The sequence below is a fragment of the Petromyzon marinus genome, chromosome 11, assembly GCF_048934315.1.
Source record: "Petromyzon marinus isolate PM22_M1 ecotype Great Lakes invasive population chromosome 11, UKy_Petmar_22M1.pri1.0, whole genome shotgun sequence".
Taxonomy (NCBI): domain Eukaryota; kingdom Metazoa; phylum Chordata; class Hyperoartia; order Petromyzontiformes; family Petromyzontidae; genus Petromyzon; species Petromyzon marinus.
This window is the reverse complement of record NC_133677.1, coordinates 9,438,174-9,459,935: the sequence shown is the minus strand read 5'-3', so window position 1 is coordinate 9,459,935 and position 21,762 is coordinate 9,438,174. Positions and strand designations below refer to the sequence as shown.

Below are 21,762 nucleotides of genomic sequence, written 5' to 3'. Positions count from 1 at the left end.
TTCAGAGTTGCGTCAATGCAAAGTCAATGCGAGCCTGATAAAAGTTTAGTGTTAATTAAAGTAAGGTGTGATTACACCCTAAAGGTACAGTATTTGAAAGTCCTATTCAGCCATCAATAAGACACATGTTCCTCAACCCTGCTTTAGGAGTATTGTACTGTATCACAAATGTATTTATGTAGAACTTCTTTCACACCGTACGTAGCCAACCGTGCAAAAATGTAACACAGTTCATCAATCCTTTCCGCAGAGCACTGGATTACAGGCATGTCGTACCACGATTGCAGACTAACATATCAGTAATGCACATAAGCTAAACTTCCATAAGACACCAAACACACAGTGCACACACAGCACACCACACACATGTTCATACCAACGAAGCAAGAACAATACAAAGCCATTAGACTGATGCAGTCATTAAGAAATCATCAAGAAATCCATAAATCACCCGGTAACTAATACCAACAACACTTTATTAAACGCAGTTGTGTGCAAGGAGTCATAAATCAGGACGTGCTAAATTATAAATATATATCGCACATGCATCATGTATTCAAGCGGCTTTCTGAGCCCTGAGTCAAAGTTAAACGACGCGAGCAGATTTTCATGAATTCACTCTCGGCATTTTACAAGCGGCAGTGCCAAGGGAAGTTAATGGGGATTTGTCAGTCCGAGACTCCAGCTTAATAGCCTTCATTTCTATTTAGTGCATATCGGAGCACATGTAACGACCACAGCAGTAAGCAAAGAGGATACATGATGGAATGGAAGGCTACTCACTAAATGCATATTTCTGCCTGTACTGTAGTGTCATGCCTCGTGGACACATGACATTGTCTTGATAAATTCCTAATTAATATATTTTTCTGAATGTGAATGTTTGGGTTCATTCATGAATAGATTCATGTCCTGCACACACTTTATATGTCTTCTAAAATTGTTTCCCACTGCAGTAAGGTTTCCCCGAGATGCGATTTTAATTGAAACGGCACTGTCACTTATCCTGTCATGTGTGCCAAAGCTGTGTGCACCACTTTGAAATTTGTGACGAGTTTAACATTTTACTTAACAATGTAATTGTGCTGCATTGCATCGCTAGGGGGAAAGGCACCTCAGTGTGTATAAATCAAGTTAACAATATTAATTATGATGTAGTTCTTCTGCATTGCTTGTGCGGTACAGATGTTTACACAAAAACGGCTCTCAGTAGAATGCTGTACAATGCAGACTCTCAGCTGATAGCCACTGCCCTCTGCTGCACAACAGAGGCAGCAATGCAATCCAAACGATTGCAAGGTAACACACGCTTAGAATTATACTTTAATCTAAGTGGATGTCAAGAAGCAATTTGCAAGGAATTGATGAAAGTGCAATAACACTATTGCACTTTCATCAATTTCATCAATGCCATCTGGCATGCCAAGCACGATCGTGTTATTGCACGTAAACACAGACAGTAAACACTCAACTTTTTCAAATAGCAGCAAAGGAAGTGGACAATATATCGGTGACAATATTTAATGTAAAGCTGTATGGCCTAGCCCCATGCATTTTCTTCGTCCGGAGCCAGGAATGTGTTGTGCACCCGTGTTGAACTCATAATGGGCTTTATTACTTTTAACAGAATTCACGACCAACAATGAATGGGCAAATGCGCTGTACAAGATGCCATCCAGAATGTTCTCAAATTGGGTCGTCATTATTTGCACCTCGAAGGTGGAGATTTCGACAAGGGTTTAGATTTAATTGCGATTTGCATTTATATTGTCTCCATATATATAAAAGGCAAAGTTGTGAATATGTGTGTCTGTTCAAAATGTGAGCTGTGACGTCAAATCTGTCACGTGACCCGCGCATGTGGAAGCGTAACGCATTGTAGTGTAGTGGTTAGCACGCTGTGTGTGTAATCTGTGTGTGTGTGGAAGCGTAACGCATTGTAGTGTAGTGGTTAGCACGCTGTGTGTGTAATCTGTGTGTGTGTGGAAGCGTAACGCATTGTAGTGTAGTGGTGAGCGCGCTGTGTATGTGTTTGTGTGTGTCTGTCTGTGTGTGTCTGTGTGTGTATGTCTGTATGGAAGCGTAACGCATTGTAGTGTAGTGGTTAGTGCGCCGCGCTACGAACCCGGCGACCCGAGTTCGATTCCCGCTCACGGCTACCACCGGTGACGATTATTTCAACCGGTCCTGGGCATCCCCTAGGTCGACTCAGCCTCAAACGAGTAACTGCTGTGGTGTGTGAACATCGCCACTGGGGAGACAAAGGCGGCCGGGCGTGGTGAATCCAAGTCCCGGGCGAAGCCGGGTAGTAAAGCTAGTATTGTATATAGCGCTTAAATGCACCACAAGCAAGCTCATACGATACATTACGCAAGGATAAACACCAATACAAATATAACATACTTGAGAAAATCCCCAAGGTGGACCCCGTCTCATTAAAGGTCTACTGTATAAACAGAAATTATTACAAACGCTATTTGTATAGTAACTGAAGCAAGGCGCATCAGAGCTGAAAAAAAATGCATAACTGCGTGTGTGTGTGTGGCGTCTGTTTCCCCAGATAAAGACTCCATATCGATTAATAGCAGCAAAAGCGCCTCTTTGGAACGTCGTAGCAATGACGGGGAAGATCAAGTAAGGATGCAAATGAGACAAACACAACTTGCACAACCACAGCACCGGTCTGTACACAGCTCATTTAACTTCATAATAGTGATGTATAGTATGTCTCTAATCTCCAATTATGATGGACATAGCAAACATGTGCATAATCTATCATCAGGCTAAGCCTTCAACCACAGTGGCAGCTGCTGTTTTTGCTCATTCAACTATAAAGAGCAACTGCACGGTTTCCGAACGCTCTTCCCCTGTAAATGTTTTTTTTATATTAAGAAAGCAGAACGCATTTACATTGTGTATTTTTTTTATATATACAGTGTTGTACAAAACTAGGGTGTATGTGTTTATATGTGGGAGTGGTGAGTAGGGAACTGTTGCGATGTACAAACATTGCCACTGGGGAGACAAAGGCGGCCCTTCATAGGTGCCCTCTAACAGAACTTGCATCTATGTCTTAATATTCGTGAAACTCTTCCAATGTATGGTAGAATATTTATCAACCAATCCAAGATTCATGTAAGACGGGTACATATTTAATTTAATTTTAACCTGAATTGTTTAAACCATTTTGATTAATAATAGATGTTTCGCTTTGGCCTGAAAATGAATCATGAATCATACTATTGGCTGCATAATCCTATGTATTAAATTAATTGTGGTGTTGCAAAAAGTCTGATGCAGTAGTTTGTCTAATCACTCCACATATCTTGCAATAGATCAATTAATTAGACTATGGCCTTCTAGCTTGGACAAGCAATTAATATTAATATTTAGGCTATTCCATTATTATACAAAAGGGCAATGTTCCATTTGCCAATACCGGATTGTAACGTGCCCCAAAAGTTCGTCGCGGGGTTAGCTGCGTACATGACCTACGCAACCATTTGCAAAACGATGCATTTTTCAAAGCTCCGCTGTAATGTACATTTCTGCTTGCCACTTTAATTTTTAGAGTTACAGTAACTTGGTCTGCGAGTGTTTTGCAAGACGAGCAAAATTTGTTTAATTAATATTAATTTGATAAACGAGCGAGGTCTTGCAATACGAGTGGTGTACATATACGCTTTGTCTGCCGAGCGTCACGTGATCACAACTGATATACGAGTGCTTTGGATTACCAACACGTTTCCGGAACGAATTATGCTCGCAACCCAAGGTTTTACTATATATCTTTCCTTGTTCTTTTCCTACTCGTTATCTGAGACTTCTGTTCAGAGTATATTTTCCATCTTTAGCGTTTTATGCGTTGGTAAACAAATACTTGTCGATTAAACATTATAACATTATTTAACTACATAGCGATCCACATTAACTTATTTGGAAAACAACGTAGAATAGCACCAGAATTATAAAATATCAAAACAATGTCCAACAGTGAGGTTAACATTTTTATACAAAATTCACACTTTCACAGAAAAGCCCCGTATTATAATCGCTGTGCCTATTCCTGCCCTGAAGAAGTTAAGTCATCTGAAACTTGACTCACACATGTAATAAATGGAGTCGCACATTAAAATTATATATGCTGTCAGATTAACTTTGCATTGACAATTAATTTTGACATGTGTTGCAGGAGGACTACATAGTTGCTGTTGAGAATGTGCCAAACGAAGGTTGTAAGTTTGACTTTTACTCTCAATTTGCAAAAAATATGCACATATACAGTACATGCAACCAACTAACCATGAATAGTACCAAGTCTCATTGGATCTCAGAAGCTAAGCAGTATTGAGTCCGGTTAGAACTTGGACAGGAGAGTATCTGGGAATAACAGGCGGGCCAATGCATATCACGGAGATGAAGGAAGGCATTTATACTGGTGAAGTAAGATGCAACTGGAATCACTTCATACATGGGGAACAGTCAGTCATGGGCAGAGTAGAAGAGGAAGGTCTTGACCCCTGACTTGAACAGGGGGCAGGGAGTCAACAGCACGGACGATCACCATGGGCAGGGCATTCCAGAGTGACCTCCCAACGAGTGCAAGTTGGTTAACGGTTTTGCGGAAGGCCTTGGTTGCTGGTGCGGTGCAGACAGCGCACGAAGTGGGAGTAAAGTAAGATGAGAGGGGACGAGGTTGGCAGGGGAAAAGTTAACAGATGATCTCAAAGATGGCGAGGGTGATCTCGTAGTTTACTTGAGACCGGATTTAGATGCAAGTGGGAGGATCCGAGGACTGGAGTGATGTGGGTTTTGCTTAGTTTGGAGGTGAGGGATGTGGGGAGGACGTAGAGGATGGAGTTGCAGTAAAGGCGAGAATGGATACAATACATGGATGAGGGTCTCGGCGGCAGATGGTGAAATTATATGGTGTATGTGGGAGATGTTGCAAGGTGGAGTTAGGGTGTGCTACAGGATCGAGAGATGTGGGAGGGGAATGAGATTTCTGGCTCAATCGTGACTCCAAGGTTGTGCCAGTTTTTGATGTTGGAGGTGAAGAAGTGTACACTTAAAAGTGGAGTTTTTGCTGAGAGTTATTTTTTTCAGGATAACAAGGAATAAATCTGTGGCAATGTTTATCTGGAGAAACTTTGGACCAGCCCATAATCAGATAAGATGAAGGCAGGATTCGTGAGTGGATAGTAAGCTTATGTAAGCTTCTGCTGCTGCAAGGAGATGGCAATACAGTTACAGATTCTTCAAACCATCTGTGTGGATGTTTTAGTATATATGTGGGTTATCTCTGGGTACTCCGTTTCCTTCCACAGGCCAAACGCGCATTAGTGAAATTAGCCCAACCTAATGCAGGATCCTCCTGAAAAAGTCTTCATAAATAGTGGTGCTTTTTCCGGGTATATAAAATGAGCTATGCATTGGGCACATTTAACATGGGTTTAGGCATCGTGAGCATGTAAAATAAAGCAGCAGTGCATCTTTCACAATTGGTTTGGTAGGATTGAGATTTTGGAGGAAATTAATTTGTATACATCAGCATGTGGGATATTCCCCACAACATTTACACATTCTAGCAGATCTATGAAATGTTATGGTTACAAAGCGTAAGCAATCAATAAAATGTGAAGGCGCAGCCCTGCAATTTCTCGCTCATGCCACTGGTGGTGGAAGGGCCTCCACTCGAGGGAGCTCAGAGGGCCCCTCTAGAGGGTGTTCTAGCCTCCTCTTCCACGCTGGCTAAACGTCTTGGACGAGACGGTAGGGAACACCTTCACTTTATCCTAATGAATATTATGCAAAAAATGTATAACATTAGGGCACTTACTGTGATATAACAAATTCTATTATGTTTTAATGGTGTGCCTTGCTTTCAAACATGAATTATTTTCGTTGAATGTTATATGTTCCAGTTCTTTCAAGTGACCATGTGTTCAACCACTAACATAAAGACTCTTCTCCAGGTTTTCTCAAAGGCGAGCCTTCACTGTCAATGAGGCCAGAAACCCGACCCAAGTCACACGAAAAGCCCACAAACCAATATCCATATCCGCTGCCACCCAAGCCTGTACCTGATCGGCCGCCTACCCTCCACAAGCCGTTCCTCCCTTCCACACCCAAACCTGGTTCAGACAACTCGCAGGCTTTCCTCAAGACCCGTTCCTTGGAAAAATCTATCCAACACAGCAGCAGCGCAACGAATCCCAATCACACTTTGCCCAGTAGCTTCAAAGTGAGCTCCCCGACTCATCCAAAACTCTCTTCCGCCAGACCTCATCTTCTGCACCTCAACGCGAACATTCCAGCAGTCGTCCCTCGACCCAAACCAACTCCCAACATGATCTCTGCACCACACATGACAGCTAGCCACCTGGGGGGCGCTCCCAAGTGCTCCCCAAAGCCAACTTTCAACGCAGACGCTCCGCCGTCGCAGGCCATCCCAGGCGGGAGTGGTCCTCCCCCTCCCTTCGGACGCAAGGTTAACAATGGCCACGGCGGCTTTCCGTTACCCATCCCTGTCCCCGAGAAACCGCTCAAACCGAAGGGTTACCTGACCACGGGGCATGCCACCATGCATGCGCCACCACCCGTCCAGGCTGGCCACAGGAGCCAGCAGCGTAAGGTCTCGCACGTGTTCCCGCCGCGGCTCCAGCAGACGCCTCACCAAGAGGGCGCCTGCGTGGACTCAGAGTCGGGTGCGTGACCATTGTTACATCTGGGTTCTTCGTGGAGTTGCCACCTCCGATCGATGTACAAGAAGTGCACACGTGTTATGGGAAGAAGAATATCTCGCAATGCATAGAGGGAGGGAATATAACTGCATTTGAGTGCATTGTCTTGAGTAGTGTAATCGCAGTATTATGCAACTGATAATGGATTTACATATTTCGGAGTACAACTACCTCAAAAAAGGTCAGCATTGGGAAAACCAGGGCAGGTGGCAACCCTACTTTTTCTATTGAGGGTGAGCTGATGTTTGCTTTGGCTTGGCACAAGCGTCGCGGTAACGTCACCGCCACTTAGTGGCGAATGGCGGTTGTTGTTGTGATGGTTGTTGTTGCTTTGCAAGTGGAGCCAATGACCAAATGAGAGGAGTAAAAGGTTTCACACAGCAGGATTAAAATAATCCGTGTTTTTCTTACAGACACTGGTGATTATGAGATCCCCAATGAAGAAGAGGTAGGTAACACATTTAAAAAGTACCTTGTCCACCTTTCTGTAGAAATTTCCTTTTAACGGTATGAGAATATGTATTATTACATGAAAATGTTAGTCGTGATGCACACAATCAGAGGGCCTATCTTTTAAAGACATTTGCCTGTTTCAAAATATAAAAACACAATATGTGAATCACAATGTTTATAATTATGCATAAAATGGACCATGTTGGAGAGGTACATTGCATTGGCTAGATGTTAATATTTTAAAAGCCATAAAATGTGCCTTATGCTTATAAATACATAACTTTTTATTTTTACCGCAGAAGGAGACTCCACAAAAGATCAACGATCACATGAACAGGTAAGTGGGAGGGGAAGGTTAGCTGCCATCTTATTTGGGCGTGCGTAGCTCAGGAAAGCAAGTAGAAAAGAATACGGCTGCTGTGGTGTTCGCAGTTGTGTCTTTCGGGTTGTACCGCGTGTTGTTCAATCACTGTGTTGAATGACACGCTGTACAAGCCAAAAACACATTGGGTAGCGAGGCAGACACGTTAACTATCTCACCTGGTATACAGGAGCTCGTGGGTTCCGATCCCGACCCTGACTGCCTGGATATTCGGAGTTTGCGTGTTCTCCCCGTGGTGTTGTGGGTTTTCTCCGGGTCCTCTGGTTTTTACCTCCACATGTAGAAAGATGCGTTTAGAGTATTTGGCTGCTCTCAATTTCCACGTGATAGGCCACTTCGTTGAGCTTTCATTTGTGGCCAAGTCGCTTCTGAAAAAGAGATACATAGCTCAGTGGGCCTTACCTGGTCAAATAAAAATAAAAGTTTTAAGAAGCTGCTGACCTTTGGATGGAGGTGCACCTAATGGATGCAAGAGAGTTCTGAATAGAATGCACCAGGAAAGCATTATAGGTTTAACCAGGAGGAACAGGTTTGCGATGAGTGGGACGCGTGTGCACAGTGGAGATGGGCGGGTCATCCGGACAGGTATTGGAGTGGCACCCTGCGACCTAAAGCCCAGGTGAGATACTGGAAGTCCAGAGGGAATGTCAACTTTGCAACGGCTACGAAGTCCAAGAGAAGAGAGTAATGAGGATATGAGCAGCATTAATTATGATGACCTCGTGACCTTGATCTTGACATTCCAGCTTAGTTGCATTAAGATAAATCTATTCAATTTCTACACTAAACCCATCACGTGTGCAGTCCAAACAATTGTACACACTTCAGGTTGTAAGAGTACGAATTCGAGAAAAGTGAATTCCGACCGTGGCTGGAAAAACATTTTTTTGAACGAGGGACTAATTATAATATTGGTCACACTTGTTATTTGTATACAAACATATAACACAACACCAAAACATGACAAATTATTCAAACAATTATTAGTAAATTATGGGTAAACATGACATTTAAGTAATGTGATTCAAATAGGCCTACTCAGCCGATAATTCCTCCATTGTCAATAAAATAGGTACAATTTTGTGGGACATAAACAGTGATTGTCCTGTGGTTAGACTGGTGCCTACGATGGGAATGTGGAATTTCCATCACAGCATACAATGGTGTCACTATGCATGAGTTGTTTTTTTGTGTTCGTTTAGTATACACCCGAGTCTATACAACGTTATTTGTTGTCTTGGAAACCCTTTTGTGAACCAAGTTCATGTGTGCCACCTCCTATGCACAGTGCTTTAGTCAAGTGTGCTTCTTAATTCCTTTGACGCTTCGCGACTTGTCTCATATACTTGTAACGAGTCGCAACATCAATACGCGATCATTGTCTCTATGAGTACCGTACTATGAAGCTCACTCATGGTCTGCTCCTCGTCCCCTGTCTTGGTGGCAAGGTATCCACACCCAACCCCACCCCCACCATCCAGGCCTGCCCCCCTAGGGCCCCCACCTGTGGACAGGGTGTCAAAACCAAATACTGCCGGCCGTTCTCTCATCATGAACAAGGAGATCCCGTCCGAGATTAGCGCAATGCCCAGGTTGGTTCCACCTTTGCCCACACAATGTGCCTAGCATCCGACATTCATCTCAGTAAAAGGCCACTGAGATTCGGTGTCCGTGTTCGAATGACACCTAGGTAGCCGGCCGGTGGTGGCTCGCACGCCTGTAACCCAGCACTGCGGAGGTGAGGGTTTGGTGGATCGCACAAATGTTGTGAAACTCCCTTCCTGTGTGTGTCGAGGTTTCCATACCCTGGCTTGCCAGCAGAAGACGGTACAGCAAAGTATGGACTACTATCGTCTGTCTCTTCAGTATGGGATAGCATATTGCCCCTTCACATGTGTGGGTTTTCGCTTGGTGCTCTGGTTTCCTCCCACATGATTAAACACAACTTAATTGGCTGAAAATATCTAAATATATAGAGGACTGCAGAACTTGGGCGATGGCTAAACTGGGTTCTCAAGTGGCCGCAGTCTTGGTCGCCAGTGAAAGCACATATACATTATTTTATTGAATTGAGCGCTTCACATAATTTGGAAAAATTCCAGCTCCAAGAATGTGACCGCTTTGCGTCGCTCGCAAGGCACTTGGGGAAATAGCATCGCCTCTAATGTGGAAAATTGATCACTGAAAATCACGTGATGAACTCTAAGTAGTTCTGTGCGATCGCAACATTTTAAGGCTATTCTCAAACACAGGACAAGTCACTGCTGTGAGAGTCCCAAATGGGCATATTTTCAGAGCATGACATGATATCAAAAGTACAACTAGAATCTTGACTTAAAGCTTTCGTGACTGCAGGAATTCATATTTGATTATTTTGTATTATATTGTTTTCTATCTATGTGGCTTTACCGAAAGACCCAAAGAATACAACTAGAATGAACGCAAATAAATATATTATACAAAGGAGGTGACGGAGAACTCAGGAATTATCCAGATATGCAACTCCGAAGCCACCAATTTCTTGTAATGGTTTCATTTACCAGTAAACCATCAACTTTACATTGCTGACTGAAAATGTAAAAAGAAAAATTATTACAAGGCGTGGAACGATGCATCATATTCATTGTTTAATATTAAATTTTAAGCTAAAGAAACATGCATTAACCACAATATTATAAACCTTGAATCGCGACAATGTTCTCGAATCACTGGCAGAGTCGAATCATACCACTCTTATCAATTACCATTTCACTGGGATGTACAGACCCAGCTCTGTTAGAGGATAGACACAAACCACTTCCCTGTCATTCACCACAGCACTGAAATACTGCAAAACCCCCTTACCCGTATCAGTGACGGGCGTGTCTGTGCGGTGGTATTTTAAGCTTCACATATGGCAGCTTCCTAATAGTTTCTTTATTTGCAGGTCCCCATTATTGCCGCAGTCTTCAAGGAAACCGAGCCTGCTTTCAGGGAACCAGGCAGGCCACAAACCACACGTGTCCCCTGGCTCCATCAAGGTGATGAATAGCAACCATTCCAATACACCTTCTTCAGTAGGATTCTTCTTCTTTCGTATGGCTGATGTAGATGCAGAGCAACGACTACAATTTCATATTCAGGCGGTCAAGCCAGATATCCGCGTCAGGAGTAGCGGAGTGTAATCGCGGCATTGCATCGTTATACGTTGTATGGTCTGTTCTGGATGACCACAGTCGCACACTACTGCCATAGTTTGTGCAGTGGATGTGATTTAGGGTGAACCGTAATTTTCGTGGAATATCAAAACCAGGGATCTTTCGCGTTTGGTCTTTCAGTAGGATCATTGATATCAACATCAACTTTGAGCATCAAACAATGCCAATACTTCCCTGTGTGAAGTATTCTCAATTTTTTGTATCACAATGTGGCATATATTTACATTATAATGTGGAAAGACCGAATAGATTATAAGCCGTACTGTAATGTCCCATCTAAATCAACCTTCCGTGACACACTTTGTTTGAAAAGTTTAAGTCAAATTGCTCGTTGTTTCTAATTCGTTTGAAAGCTACTTCTGATTTTAGACAGCAAAGTATGCGATTGTGACCATCAGATCAGTTCTCCCAAGGCCCACTGAGCTATAAAGCTCTTTTTCAGAAGCAACCTGGCCAAAAATGATAGCTCAACGAACTGGCTTATTGCGTGAAAATTTATAGCAGCCAAATACTCTAGACGCATGTTAATTATAAATGTGGTGGGAAAACTGGAGGACCCGAAGAAAAATCCATGCAACCACGGTTAGAGAGAACTTGCAAACTCCAAATATACAGGCATCAGGGTTGGGATCGAACCCACGACTTCCTGTATACCTGGCGAGGTAATTCATATTTCGCTACCATAGAACCCCAATATTTTACTGCATAGCTGAAGTGGGAATCAAACCTTCGACTTTGCAAAATGGTTCAGTAGTAGTGCATTAAAACGATTGATATTTGTTTAAGCTTGTCCTGTATGTATCTAAAATAGCCTCTCCGAGTCTCGAAACTCTACAAGCACCTCCCATGGGCACGGTTGGCTACGTACGGTGCAAAATAAGTTCAATATACATGCATGCATACAAACTCTTCTTCAGGGAAAATTATGAGCCTTAATTGGGTCATAATTTTCCATGAACAAAGAAACATGAAATGGTCTGGTACAGACGATGAATAACGTTTTGCATTTTCCCAAAACAGCAGCACTGCTATTACTATTTTGTAGATGCTGAAAAACTTTGCCGACCACGAAAAAAAATTGGAGACGTTCACTGTCACTGACACAGCTGCTCGTGTTTCTTATTCTCCATTTCTAGACGACATTCTTGCCCATATAAAAATGAGCTTGACAGGATGACACTTGTTGACAGTGTTTTTTTGTTGGTTTACAGAGCAATGTGCTAATCACTGCACCAACCAGCTCCACTCCAGACACATTAGCAGGCACAAAATAAAACGTCTCGATGTTTCTGGAATGTAACCTAAGTTGACATCGGCAGGGCGTGTAAAGCCCGCAGCAATGTTAAATCATGTCCATTTTTAATCCCCATTTTTATTCTTTTCAGAGATCAGAGGAAGACCCAAGAATGTTTGCAGGTGAGTACATGTTTTATTTCAAATACTGCTGCTCATTTCCCTGAAAACATGTCGGAATTTTTCACTGTCAACACCACCACTGCAAATTACAGAAAAACAAACATTTATATTTTTGAACTTTAAGGACTTTGTAATACTAGATTCTAGAAATGTAAAACGAGCTGTTCTGATGTTCATTACACAAGAGCTTACGTAAGGAAATACAACATACAAATACGTTATTTTAACGTATACAATTTTTCAAGTAAAAAAATACAGCACTGATAATAATAATCATAAGATGAATGTGTTCTTTGGTAAAATACATAAAGTCGCTGTCCATCTCTCACTGTTTGGTAATGTTGGGTCAGTGCTTCCAAATATTCTTACTGCCTCTAATCATGGTTTCATTGATTGATGCCACAATGTGTCCTGAAACAGGTGACACCAGCACCAAACAAAGTTTGGGACACAGCTCCTCATTCTCAAGCCGTGGAGGAGGAGGAGCAGCAGTTGGAGGCCTCTCTCCATCTCAGTACTCCATACCACCCGTCAGTACAGATTACACCACTCGCAGGGCACTTCACGCTGGGATTGTTTCACTTCACCGTTATCATCAACAGCCACAATCAATCAACTGTTGAATTAAGGCCTCACCATTAAGGCCTCGCCATCTGTACGTATGTATACGTGGATGTTGAATTTCTTTTGCACCGCACGTAGCTGACCTGCAGGGGAAGGACAACAAACTGTTGAAGCTCACTTTTATTGTTTTTACTTAAGATCACTTAAGGTCAATACCAATTTCTACAATAAAAAAACAGTTTATATTTTTTTATCTCATTTTCACAAATTAGTTTGTCGAGCATCTTATAATTTACTCTCCCAACACCACATATGACTCGGTGCATGATCACTGTGTGATTATCCTAAAATAAGCAAAGTATTTTCTTTTACAAAATTGTTGATTTCTTTTTACATAAAGAAGCAGCTTATTTTAAGTTTTGTAACTTGGGGTGCCGCAATGGCACTGAGAACCCAGATTTGATTCCCAACGAAGGCGGAAAATCAGCGGTGTGATAAAATGGTCAGGGGGGGGGCACTATCCAGCAGCATATTGACAAAGGGCTGCAAAATGATTTATTTTAACAATAACCTAAGGACTTTCTTAACGTCTACAAGAGAGGGCTGCTTGACCATGCTTCAGCATTGATGGGTCAGTGCAAGTTAGTGATGCCAGAACGAGGCAAACGTGGGCCAGAGGTCATGGGAAACGTAGATTCCATCGTATTAACGGTCAGGAAATTTAAGTGGGCTTCGGCAAAAATCACATCGCTAGCAGGGCACGAATAATGTCCAGTGGATGAGACTGGTGACAATGGTAGTCAAAAGAGAAAAGACACCTCAAAGGATGATAACCACCACAGAGATAAGGAGATTATCTCATTTCCAGGCACGAGATCGATTTAAGCATTATAAGACCAGACCATGAGGAATGGCAACAATGTGGGGAGGTTTTCAACCAGCGGTGGATTTATCTTTTGCTGTTTAAGATGATGGTGGATTTTCTCGCCATGCATTTCTTCCACACACTGTTAGCATCTCGCTCATTAGTCACCAAAACAATGCATGTGCACACAGCATAAATAGGCAACTCCCAAGAATCCAATAATACTCTAATCTGTACAGCAGCATATGGCATAATCATCCTGATTATACTCATTTCATGACATCTAAATGACGTTGTAATATGAGGGGGCATTGACACACCAGACATTAGCAGCAATAGCTGCAAGGAGGGGTCTGTGTGTAGAGATAGAACACTATCCTGGGCCACCACTATGAGTTAATTTGTTCTCTGCCAACGCTGTGATTCATAATAGAGGTTTTTTGGGTTAGATCGCGTAAACACGGTGATTACAGCTTCAGATGCAGCATCACATGCCGTGGCATTACCTTAACCGCTTTAACAGACATGCCGTGTGCACATTAACAATCGCATTGTACTAGATCAGGGGTCGGCAACCAAAATAACAAGAAGTGCATTTTTTTTGCTAATTCTGTTAACAAAAGCCTTTGTATTTAAAGAGCCACAGTGCGAGGAGTACTCCGTGACTGAAGTCCTTAATCCTTAAATATCTGCATGCGGCTCCTGTGCCCCAGGTTGCTGAGCCCTGCACTAGCTGATTCATTCGGACAAAAAAATCTATCCGAATATGTTCATTTGTATTATCCAATAACAGCTGTAAATACTTACCATTGACATGGCCATGAAGGTATCATCCATTCCTGAAGAATTATAATTAGACAGCAGTTTCAACTGATACGTTAAAATGGTGCAACGTATTCCTTAAGTCTGATTTAAAACCCACGTTTGAAGTGTATGGTACTGGAGGTTTTTTTTTGTACCACGAGGTGTCAGATGAGTCAGACATAAGGATGGGACATTGAACTACAAACAATGACATCTCAAACATTTGATGTTTTTAAAGAAAAACATTGAGCGTTCAATGAGTGTTTGATATGTGTTTTATTTAAAGTTTTTTTTTATTATTTGAGTGAAAATGAATGTTTTTCTATTGTTGTTTTAGTAACTATTAACAGGAAAGAGATCAGGAAAATTTCTCAATCAATGTTTATTACAGACTTACTTTATCGTAATGAAATAACACAAAAAAATCAGTCAACACTCGCCAACACACGTTACTTTCCAGGATATAGAAATACAGTGCCACCATGCTGTTGTTGAAGGGTCGAAGCCAAACCGCAACATTCACTTTTGTACTTTCCAAAATGTGGAAAAAAATATTTTGCAGAGTCAACACTTAACCGTGGGAAAATATACATTGCAGCCTATTAACTTTAAACCTTTCTATGGTATATACATCCGGCGATGGTATTTGGAGAGGGACCAGTTTTCACGAAATAACTTTAAAATGGTATATCAGTTACTTTTTGCTGGTGGGAAAAGCACAAAATCGTAAGGAAAACATCGCCATTCCGATGCGATCTGAGTCACAACCACGATGTAAAAAGATCGATGCGTCGATGTTTTTCTGAACACTGCGTATCCTACGTGAAACAAGAATTCCAAACGTCGGCAAAGCACTCACAGAGAGCATTGTAATTTTGAATATGAGGGGCACACCGATATACGGAAGCATATAAAACTCCTGAACGTGTCCAAGCAGCTGACGCGTTAAACACGCAACAATTGTGCTTAAACATCTCGAAATCTATGCTCATCGTATGGAATTAGAAAAGGCACTTTGAGGGGTGGAATGGGAATGCTACAGCGAGTTCTGCATTAAGATATGTAATAAAACAGACAATTACAACGATTGTTTGAAGAAATTCATCTTTTCATATAAAGTGACATTTTCATGCAAGTGCGTGAAGCTATCACTCAAAACTGCATTGTATGGGGAAAATAACAATCTCATGTTTGTATTGCACATGAACGTGTCAGTCCCACGAGTCGGCGTGTGGGCACGTTTTATGCACAACCAAGTGTGCAGCCTTCTTTAGTCTGGATAAGACACCGTACGTTCTGCTACAAACCGCGATGTGCTCCAACAGCACGCCGTGCCACAACTCGTGTAGGATATCCCGCACGACTCTCATCGACCAATAAGATGGTGGCTCCTCCACACTGATCATTGGCCAGTAAGGAGAATTTTCAGTTATACCTTTTCCCATGACCATCAAACTTACCAGACCTAATGCCAATGGACTACGGTACTTTGGATTTGGTCACGTGAAATAAAACGTCAGTGTCAAAAATTTTGTATCTTGAGTGAACTTCAACAGCACATGACAAGCATTAGAAACAATTGTAGCCAGGGTATTGGTGAACACCTAGGACTCTCAAATTTTGATGCGACATGCGTCGCAAAAGCTACGGCAGATTTATGGGGGTTTAAACGAAACCCATATGATAAAATCTTCATACTGTCAAGTTTGTGTGTGTAGTTTTATGGACATAGCTCAAACTGCTATATGATTATAAATATTGGATGATGCCCTTATGGACATGCTCTCAAAATAGATACTTACTGCTTTGTAAAGTTGATATTATAGAATGTGTTATTGTGCATTGGATACCAATGTCATGGCCCAAAGTTTTCTAGAATAATAACACAGCAGGAATTCCCCTTTTGCTGAATTGCCTCAATTTCAGTAATTGGCATAAAGATGAACAAAACTTAAATATAATAAAATCTGCTCATACATGCGTATGTATATCTCTCTTATAATAATTGCCATATGTTGTTGCTTATATTTATATTGAATGAGTGAATACATGAACACAATTCTATATTATACATATGCAGTGCAGTTACCCAAACTTGTATCTCTTTGCAGGAAATAAACAATTGTGATCGAAAGACTGCAGAAGCCATGGTGAGAAAAAATAATAAGGTAATTGAGGGAAATATCAGTGTAAACAAAAGGGAACTACTGTATATATTCAAATTGAGTGTCACAGACTATTAATACGACTAAAATATTGGTAAACGTGCAACGTAAATACTTATTTGTAAGATGGTGACATGGCTCAGAGATCAGACAACTGAGCCAGCACCGCTGAGAGTCTGGGTTCGAATCTGGCTTTCCGTCACTCATGATGAAGCTGGACCTTTTTTTTTTAAGGGTATTGCTTGGACGGTCTCAACACGATCTCACACTTAATTTGGCGAAATTGCAGCTATAAAATAAATATATATAATTATTAATTAACATGTGACAATCTCGGAGCAGAATGTGTGAGGAAATGCTCCCCCTACTGTTCAAAGGATAAAAAGGCCCCTAAATGTGGATATTTTTTTGTTTAGAAGTTGTTTGGGAAAAAAAAACTCTTCCACAGCCATTCTGACACGTGGTCAAGTGCCCTGCTCTGGCAAGACTCCTGAATAAAAATGTTTTGTATATTCATGGCAGATAGAAACATTGGAAGCAAACTCGGGAAAATAGCACGGTTATAATGTAAAATGGATTTGGGTGAGACACACACATCTACGCATGTGTTACAGCGTCAAGAACGTTGCTGAATGCTCCGTGTGCATTTCCAGTATCCTTCTTGTAGTTTTATCACACACAAAAAAAATATATATTTAAAATAAATTGGAGAAACATACCAAACAGGAAGTTGAGTACTGAAACCACAATACGGCTTTTTTATTTAAATAGATAAGGTATTATTATTTATTAACCCTTACAAATATCTGTCTCAAGCAAGCATGGAGTGGTGCTCATCTCTATTAAAGGCCCTGAGGCAGCCGTTACAATACCACATTCATATGGCAGGGGCCAGCCTCTTCAAAGGACAAGCACTCGCTGTATTTATTATTTAACAAACAGAAAAGGTAAATATGCAGTCCTCCATTTGCTCACTCTCACCACGACTGGAGGCAGGGCCTCCAATAGAGGGAGCTCTCGAAACCCCCCCGCCGCCCCTCTTGAGGATATTTATTTAGATTCCTACTCTTCCACACCGACCAGATGTCTTGAAAGAGTTGGGGTGTACCCACACTTTACCCCATCACATGCGACCTACTGCACAGGCGGGGAGATTCAAGAAACTGGCCCAATGTTTCAACTGCCGTGCCAGGAGCTTGAACCAGCAACCTCCAGTTTGCAAGCCATGACACCATGAACTGCTCTTTGTGTTTAGATTGTTGTTCTTCCTCACACTTTCGATCAGCACGGTTGGCTATATACGGCGCAAAAGAGGTTCAACATAAATACATATAATATCCCAAATAGACAAACCAGGACATACTTAATGATGTGCAGCTATGCAGCTGTTCAAGGTTCAACTCATGGGGCTTAACAACAAACAGAACATACTGCTAAAGACAATGCCGTTCAAATACATGATATATTAAGACCTGCTGTGGATTAACAACTTCTTTTCCAATTGAATCATCCAGGATGGGGCGTTCATGGTGAGGACAAGTTCCAAGGACAAAACAAACCAGCCGTACACACTCGTCATTTACTACGAAGAGAAAATATTCAACATTCCCATTCGATACTTGGAAAAGTATAATCAATATGCACTGGGTACAGAAAAGGTCAAAGAAGAGGTAATGTCTTTATAACTTTATTTGACTGCTGATTGCACATTTTTTTAAATATAAATATCCTTTTAAAATATAGATGGTACTGTGCTCTATCTACAAGTAGAGGCAATTGAATTTAATTATTTTGGAGGAGGCAGGCACAGCGTGACAGCTGGAGCGGGAGAGAGGGACACAAAGAGGACAAGTGTAGTGACGTGCTATACCACTACACAAGGCCTGGCTATAGAGAGGACCCCTACAAGTGAGCTCTCTCCAAACTGACTGACATGGAGACAACAGAGAGACACAGACACGCAAAGAGGAGACGGACACAGACGGTGACATAGAAAGAGCCAGACACAGAGACACATGAAGAGTGACACGGACAGATTGACAGTCAGAGAGACAATAGGCAAACACAAAATAGATGGCATTGTGCACTGATATTAACTATTGTACTGTATTAACTTCATTTAGGAGAGCAGTGCCCAAGATAAAATACTTTGGGTGGGAGAGAGGGGGTGTTACATTTTTTGCGTTAAGTTGTGTGTATGTTCAACTTATTTTGCACCGTACATAACCGACCATGCTAATCGGAGGTGTGGGGGAAGGACAATAGATCTCTACTGGTTTTGCCTACACTACGTTCACATTTGTCATCACAATAATACCGGGACACGGTAATAACGTTGTTCGTGTCAGGTACCAAAGAGGGCCTACAAAACAATGAACTGAGCCACAAAGTGTTGTGCCCCTGTCCACATGTTGAGGAGGGAGGCAAGGGGCAGCTGCCACGCTGCTGCCTCTTAACATTGATCTCTTTTTGAAAGCATGGGATTTGACGATTGCTAATTGTTCGCACAAAAATGTTTATTTTTGTTTTTCAATATGTTAGAAATTTGACAGTATTCTGGATATCATTGAACATTACAAGAAAATGCCACTGCTTCTCATCGGGGGACAGCATGGCATCAAGAAGTCAACACTTCTAATTCATCAGGTCAGGATCTGAAGATTATCCAAGGTGCTGAGAATGTGCTTGCCACACCTTCATTATAGACTGGCCTTATGACCAAATGCATCTTTTTCGATAAATAAGGACACCACCTGCCTCGCCCAAGCTATGCAAGTTCGTTTACATGCATCACGGAAGGCCAAGTAGAACACCAATTGCAATGAAACGAATGCAAGTCTCGGTCAGATGCCATGAATTTATTATGCATATACTTACCGCACGTGTGTCCACTCCATTTCAAAGTAAACTAAACGTTTACTGTTAATATTAAGCATCTGGGTAATTTTAATCTCTTAATTTTTTACTCACACCGAGGTTTAAAAGTCTTTGCTTTGGGATTAACCTCTATAAGAGATATATTATGCATTACTACCAATAATTTGTACCATTGCACTGTATAGCGTTGTATGTATAGCTGGATAATGAGTGTTTTGTGCGAGTAGTTGGCATCATTCTGTCTTCAGCAGACTTATTCCAGAGCAAAATGTATTAAGTTACTCAATCTCTGTACAGATCATGTATGCATAGACTATATATAAGAGTTACAGGATGGCAATGGACATCAAATATATTTAGCTATTTTCTTCGAACATTTATAGTACGGAGTGGACAGCCAGGGAGATTTTGTGGTAATGTGAGTTTAAAAGAGTAATGTTTACGACTAAAACATAACAGTACATTCTGTAGTACATGTGGCTTAAGGGCAAATTCCCACAATGTCAGAGAAGTGAATGTGTACCTCTGAGAAAACAGGGTTTTGCACCCTAAGGCTGATAAAAACAAAAGAAGTATGACGAAATCAATCATAAGCATATTTGTTCTGACATACATTGTCTAATGACTAAATTATCTTGCACATAACCAGTGGTTTCAACCTCGACATAGATTTTTGCAGTTGTGCTGTACAACTCTCCAATGTCTTTTGGATATATGATAAGCCATTCCGCTTGATATCCAATGCCTCGCTCATCCACGTGCTCGGAGCTTTTTCAGAAACGTAAGCTGCTTCGTTCAGTTCTTGAAGGAGCTCCCAGTAGGCGGAATGAAACATCATGCATCACTCCGAAACGACACGCGGTACACGACCCCCCAAAACACATCGGAGAGTGATTCATTTCCTGCGGGGGCCCGAATGAACGAACTGTCTGCTATTAAAGAGCAACAACGTCTGCTGCTGTGCGGTGGATTCCATTTCCAATATCTGTAAATGACGAGAAAACCCATCACAACGGAATACATTGAATGTTAAAGAGCATATATATATACACGAGGCTGTGACATTTGCGAGAGTCGTGGTGTTACCGCATACATCCCAACATTTTTTTCCAAACTAATCCACACCGGACGAGTGTGGTTTGATTTTGTGACCTTTCTCAGTCAATGGAAGTAAATGTCTAAACTTGCATGCATAACAATGAGAAACAGGTTTGTGTTCCTGTTGCATGACAAATACCACGTGACATGTTAAGTAAAGCGCTCTATTAGCACTGAGTGATAACGCTTTTTTTTGTCAACTGACAGCCCACATTAATCGCTTAACAAAAAAATAAAATACCATGTACCGGTAACTACCATTGACCAAACATCTTGATGCTGAAATATAACCTGCAAACCACTCAGATGGGATCACGGACAGCAGCAGCAAGATCGACACGACTCGAACACTTGGCAGGACCCTCCTGAAAAGAGTCTTGAGACTCGGTGAGGCTTTTCTGGGATATCCAACAATAATTTCCAGATCTGCCAACGTCACTTGTACTTGTCAGTCGTTTCAAAACAACCGTTACTCCGATATGATGCATTACTGCATGGATAACAAGAGATACGATGGAATTGTCATTTAAGAAATATAAAAATGAACAGTAATTACAATTAGTCAACAGCCACATGCCTAAAACTGAGGTGCAAAACTATCTTGGATGCTATTCTTTGGGTCTTTCGGTAAAGTCACGTAGAACATTTTTTTTTTTACAAAAACTACTGCTTTGTTCTTCGATAAAACGTTATTTAGAATGTATGTTATGTTGTATTGTTCGCTTTATTTTTACAATTTATGTCTAACATATATCCTTAACAGGAGGCTTTTACATAATAGCTTTGCGATGTCAACGCAAATGGTTTAATATTATTGAGGTATAAGCAAGGTATAACAGTACATTTATCATGAATAAGGCCATGTGTTTTCACATTCAGCTGTTGGACAATTAAAAATGAAATACAAAACATGGTGATGCAATTATGTTTGTCAATATTTATGCATATAGCTTACATTGAAATGCATATTTTTAGATGTTTATTTTACACATTTGTTTAGTTAGCGTCAACATTTTTTTTGTAACGTTTCGACAGAAAGTGAAATCTCCATTGTGCATTTCTGAAATGTCCCAGGTGCCTGAATGATCTATGGTCCGTTCAGGGGCTAAACCATTCATTAGGGAAACTCAATTTCCGGTTGGCATGAACAACCTTACTCAAATTGAATGTCCCGCATATTTCTCAAATAGAGTCACCA

The 21,762-nt window shown here is 41.4% G+C and overlaps 1 protein-coding gene across 3 annotated transcripts in view; it reads left to right on the top strand.

Moving 5' to 3' along the window:
• Positions 1–21,477, top strand: part of LOC116941236 (uncharacterized) — a 54,054-nt gene extending 32,577 nt beyond the window's left edge. Inside the window, exons 11-22 of one of the 3 annotated variants that reach the window (XM_032952067.2) lie at positions 2,561–2,634; positions 4,193–4,235; positions 5,976–6,707; positions 7,157–7,191; positions 7,496–7,533; positions 9,027–9,170; positions 10,505–10,598; positions 12,161–12,191; positions 12,612–12,721; positions 16,536–16,574; positions 18,104–18,259; positions 19,131–21,477. In XM_032952067.2, the coding sequence (XP_032807958.2) occupies positions 2,561–2,634; positions 4,193–4,235; positions 5,976–6,707; positions 7,157–7,191; positions 7,496–7,533; positions 9,027–9,170; positions 10,505–10,598; positions 12,161–12,191; positions 12,612–12,721; positions 16,536–16,574; positions 18,104–18,259; positions 19,131–19,247 (1,613 nt within the window). In that variant the 3' untranslated portion in view covers positions 19,248–21,477. Of the gene's footprint in view, positions 1–2,560; positions 2,635–4,192; positions 4,236–5,975; positions 6,708–7,156; positions 7,192–7,495; positions 7,534–9,026; positions 9,171–10,504; positions 10,599–12,160; positions 12,192–12,611; positions 12,722–16,535; positions 16,593–18,103; positions 18,260–19,130 lie in introns of all 3 variants that reach the window. The other 2 variants (XM_032952066.2, XM_032952065.2) reach the window with 2 other exon arrangements.
• The last annotated feature ends 285 nt before the right edge of the window (positions 21,478–21,762 follow it).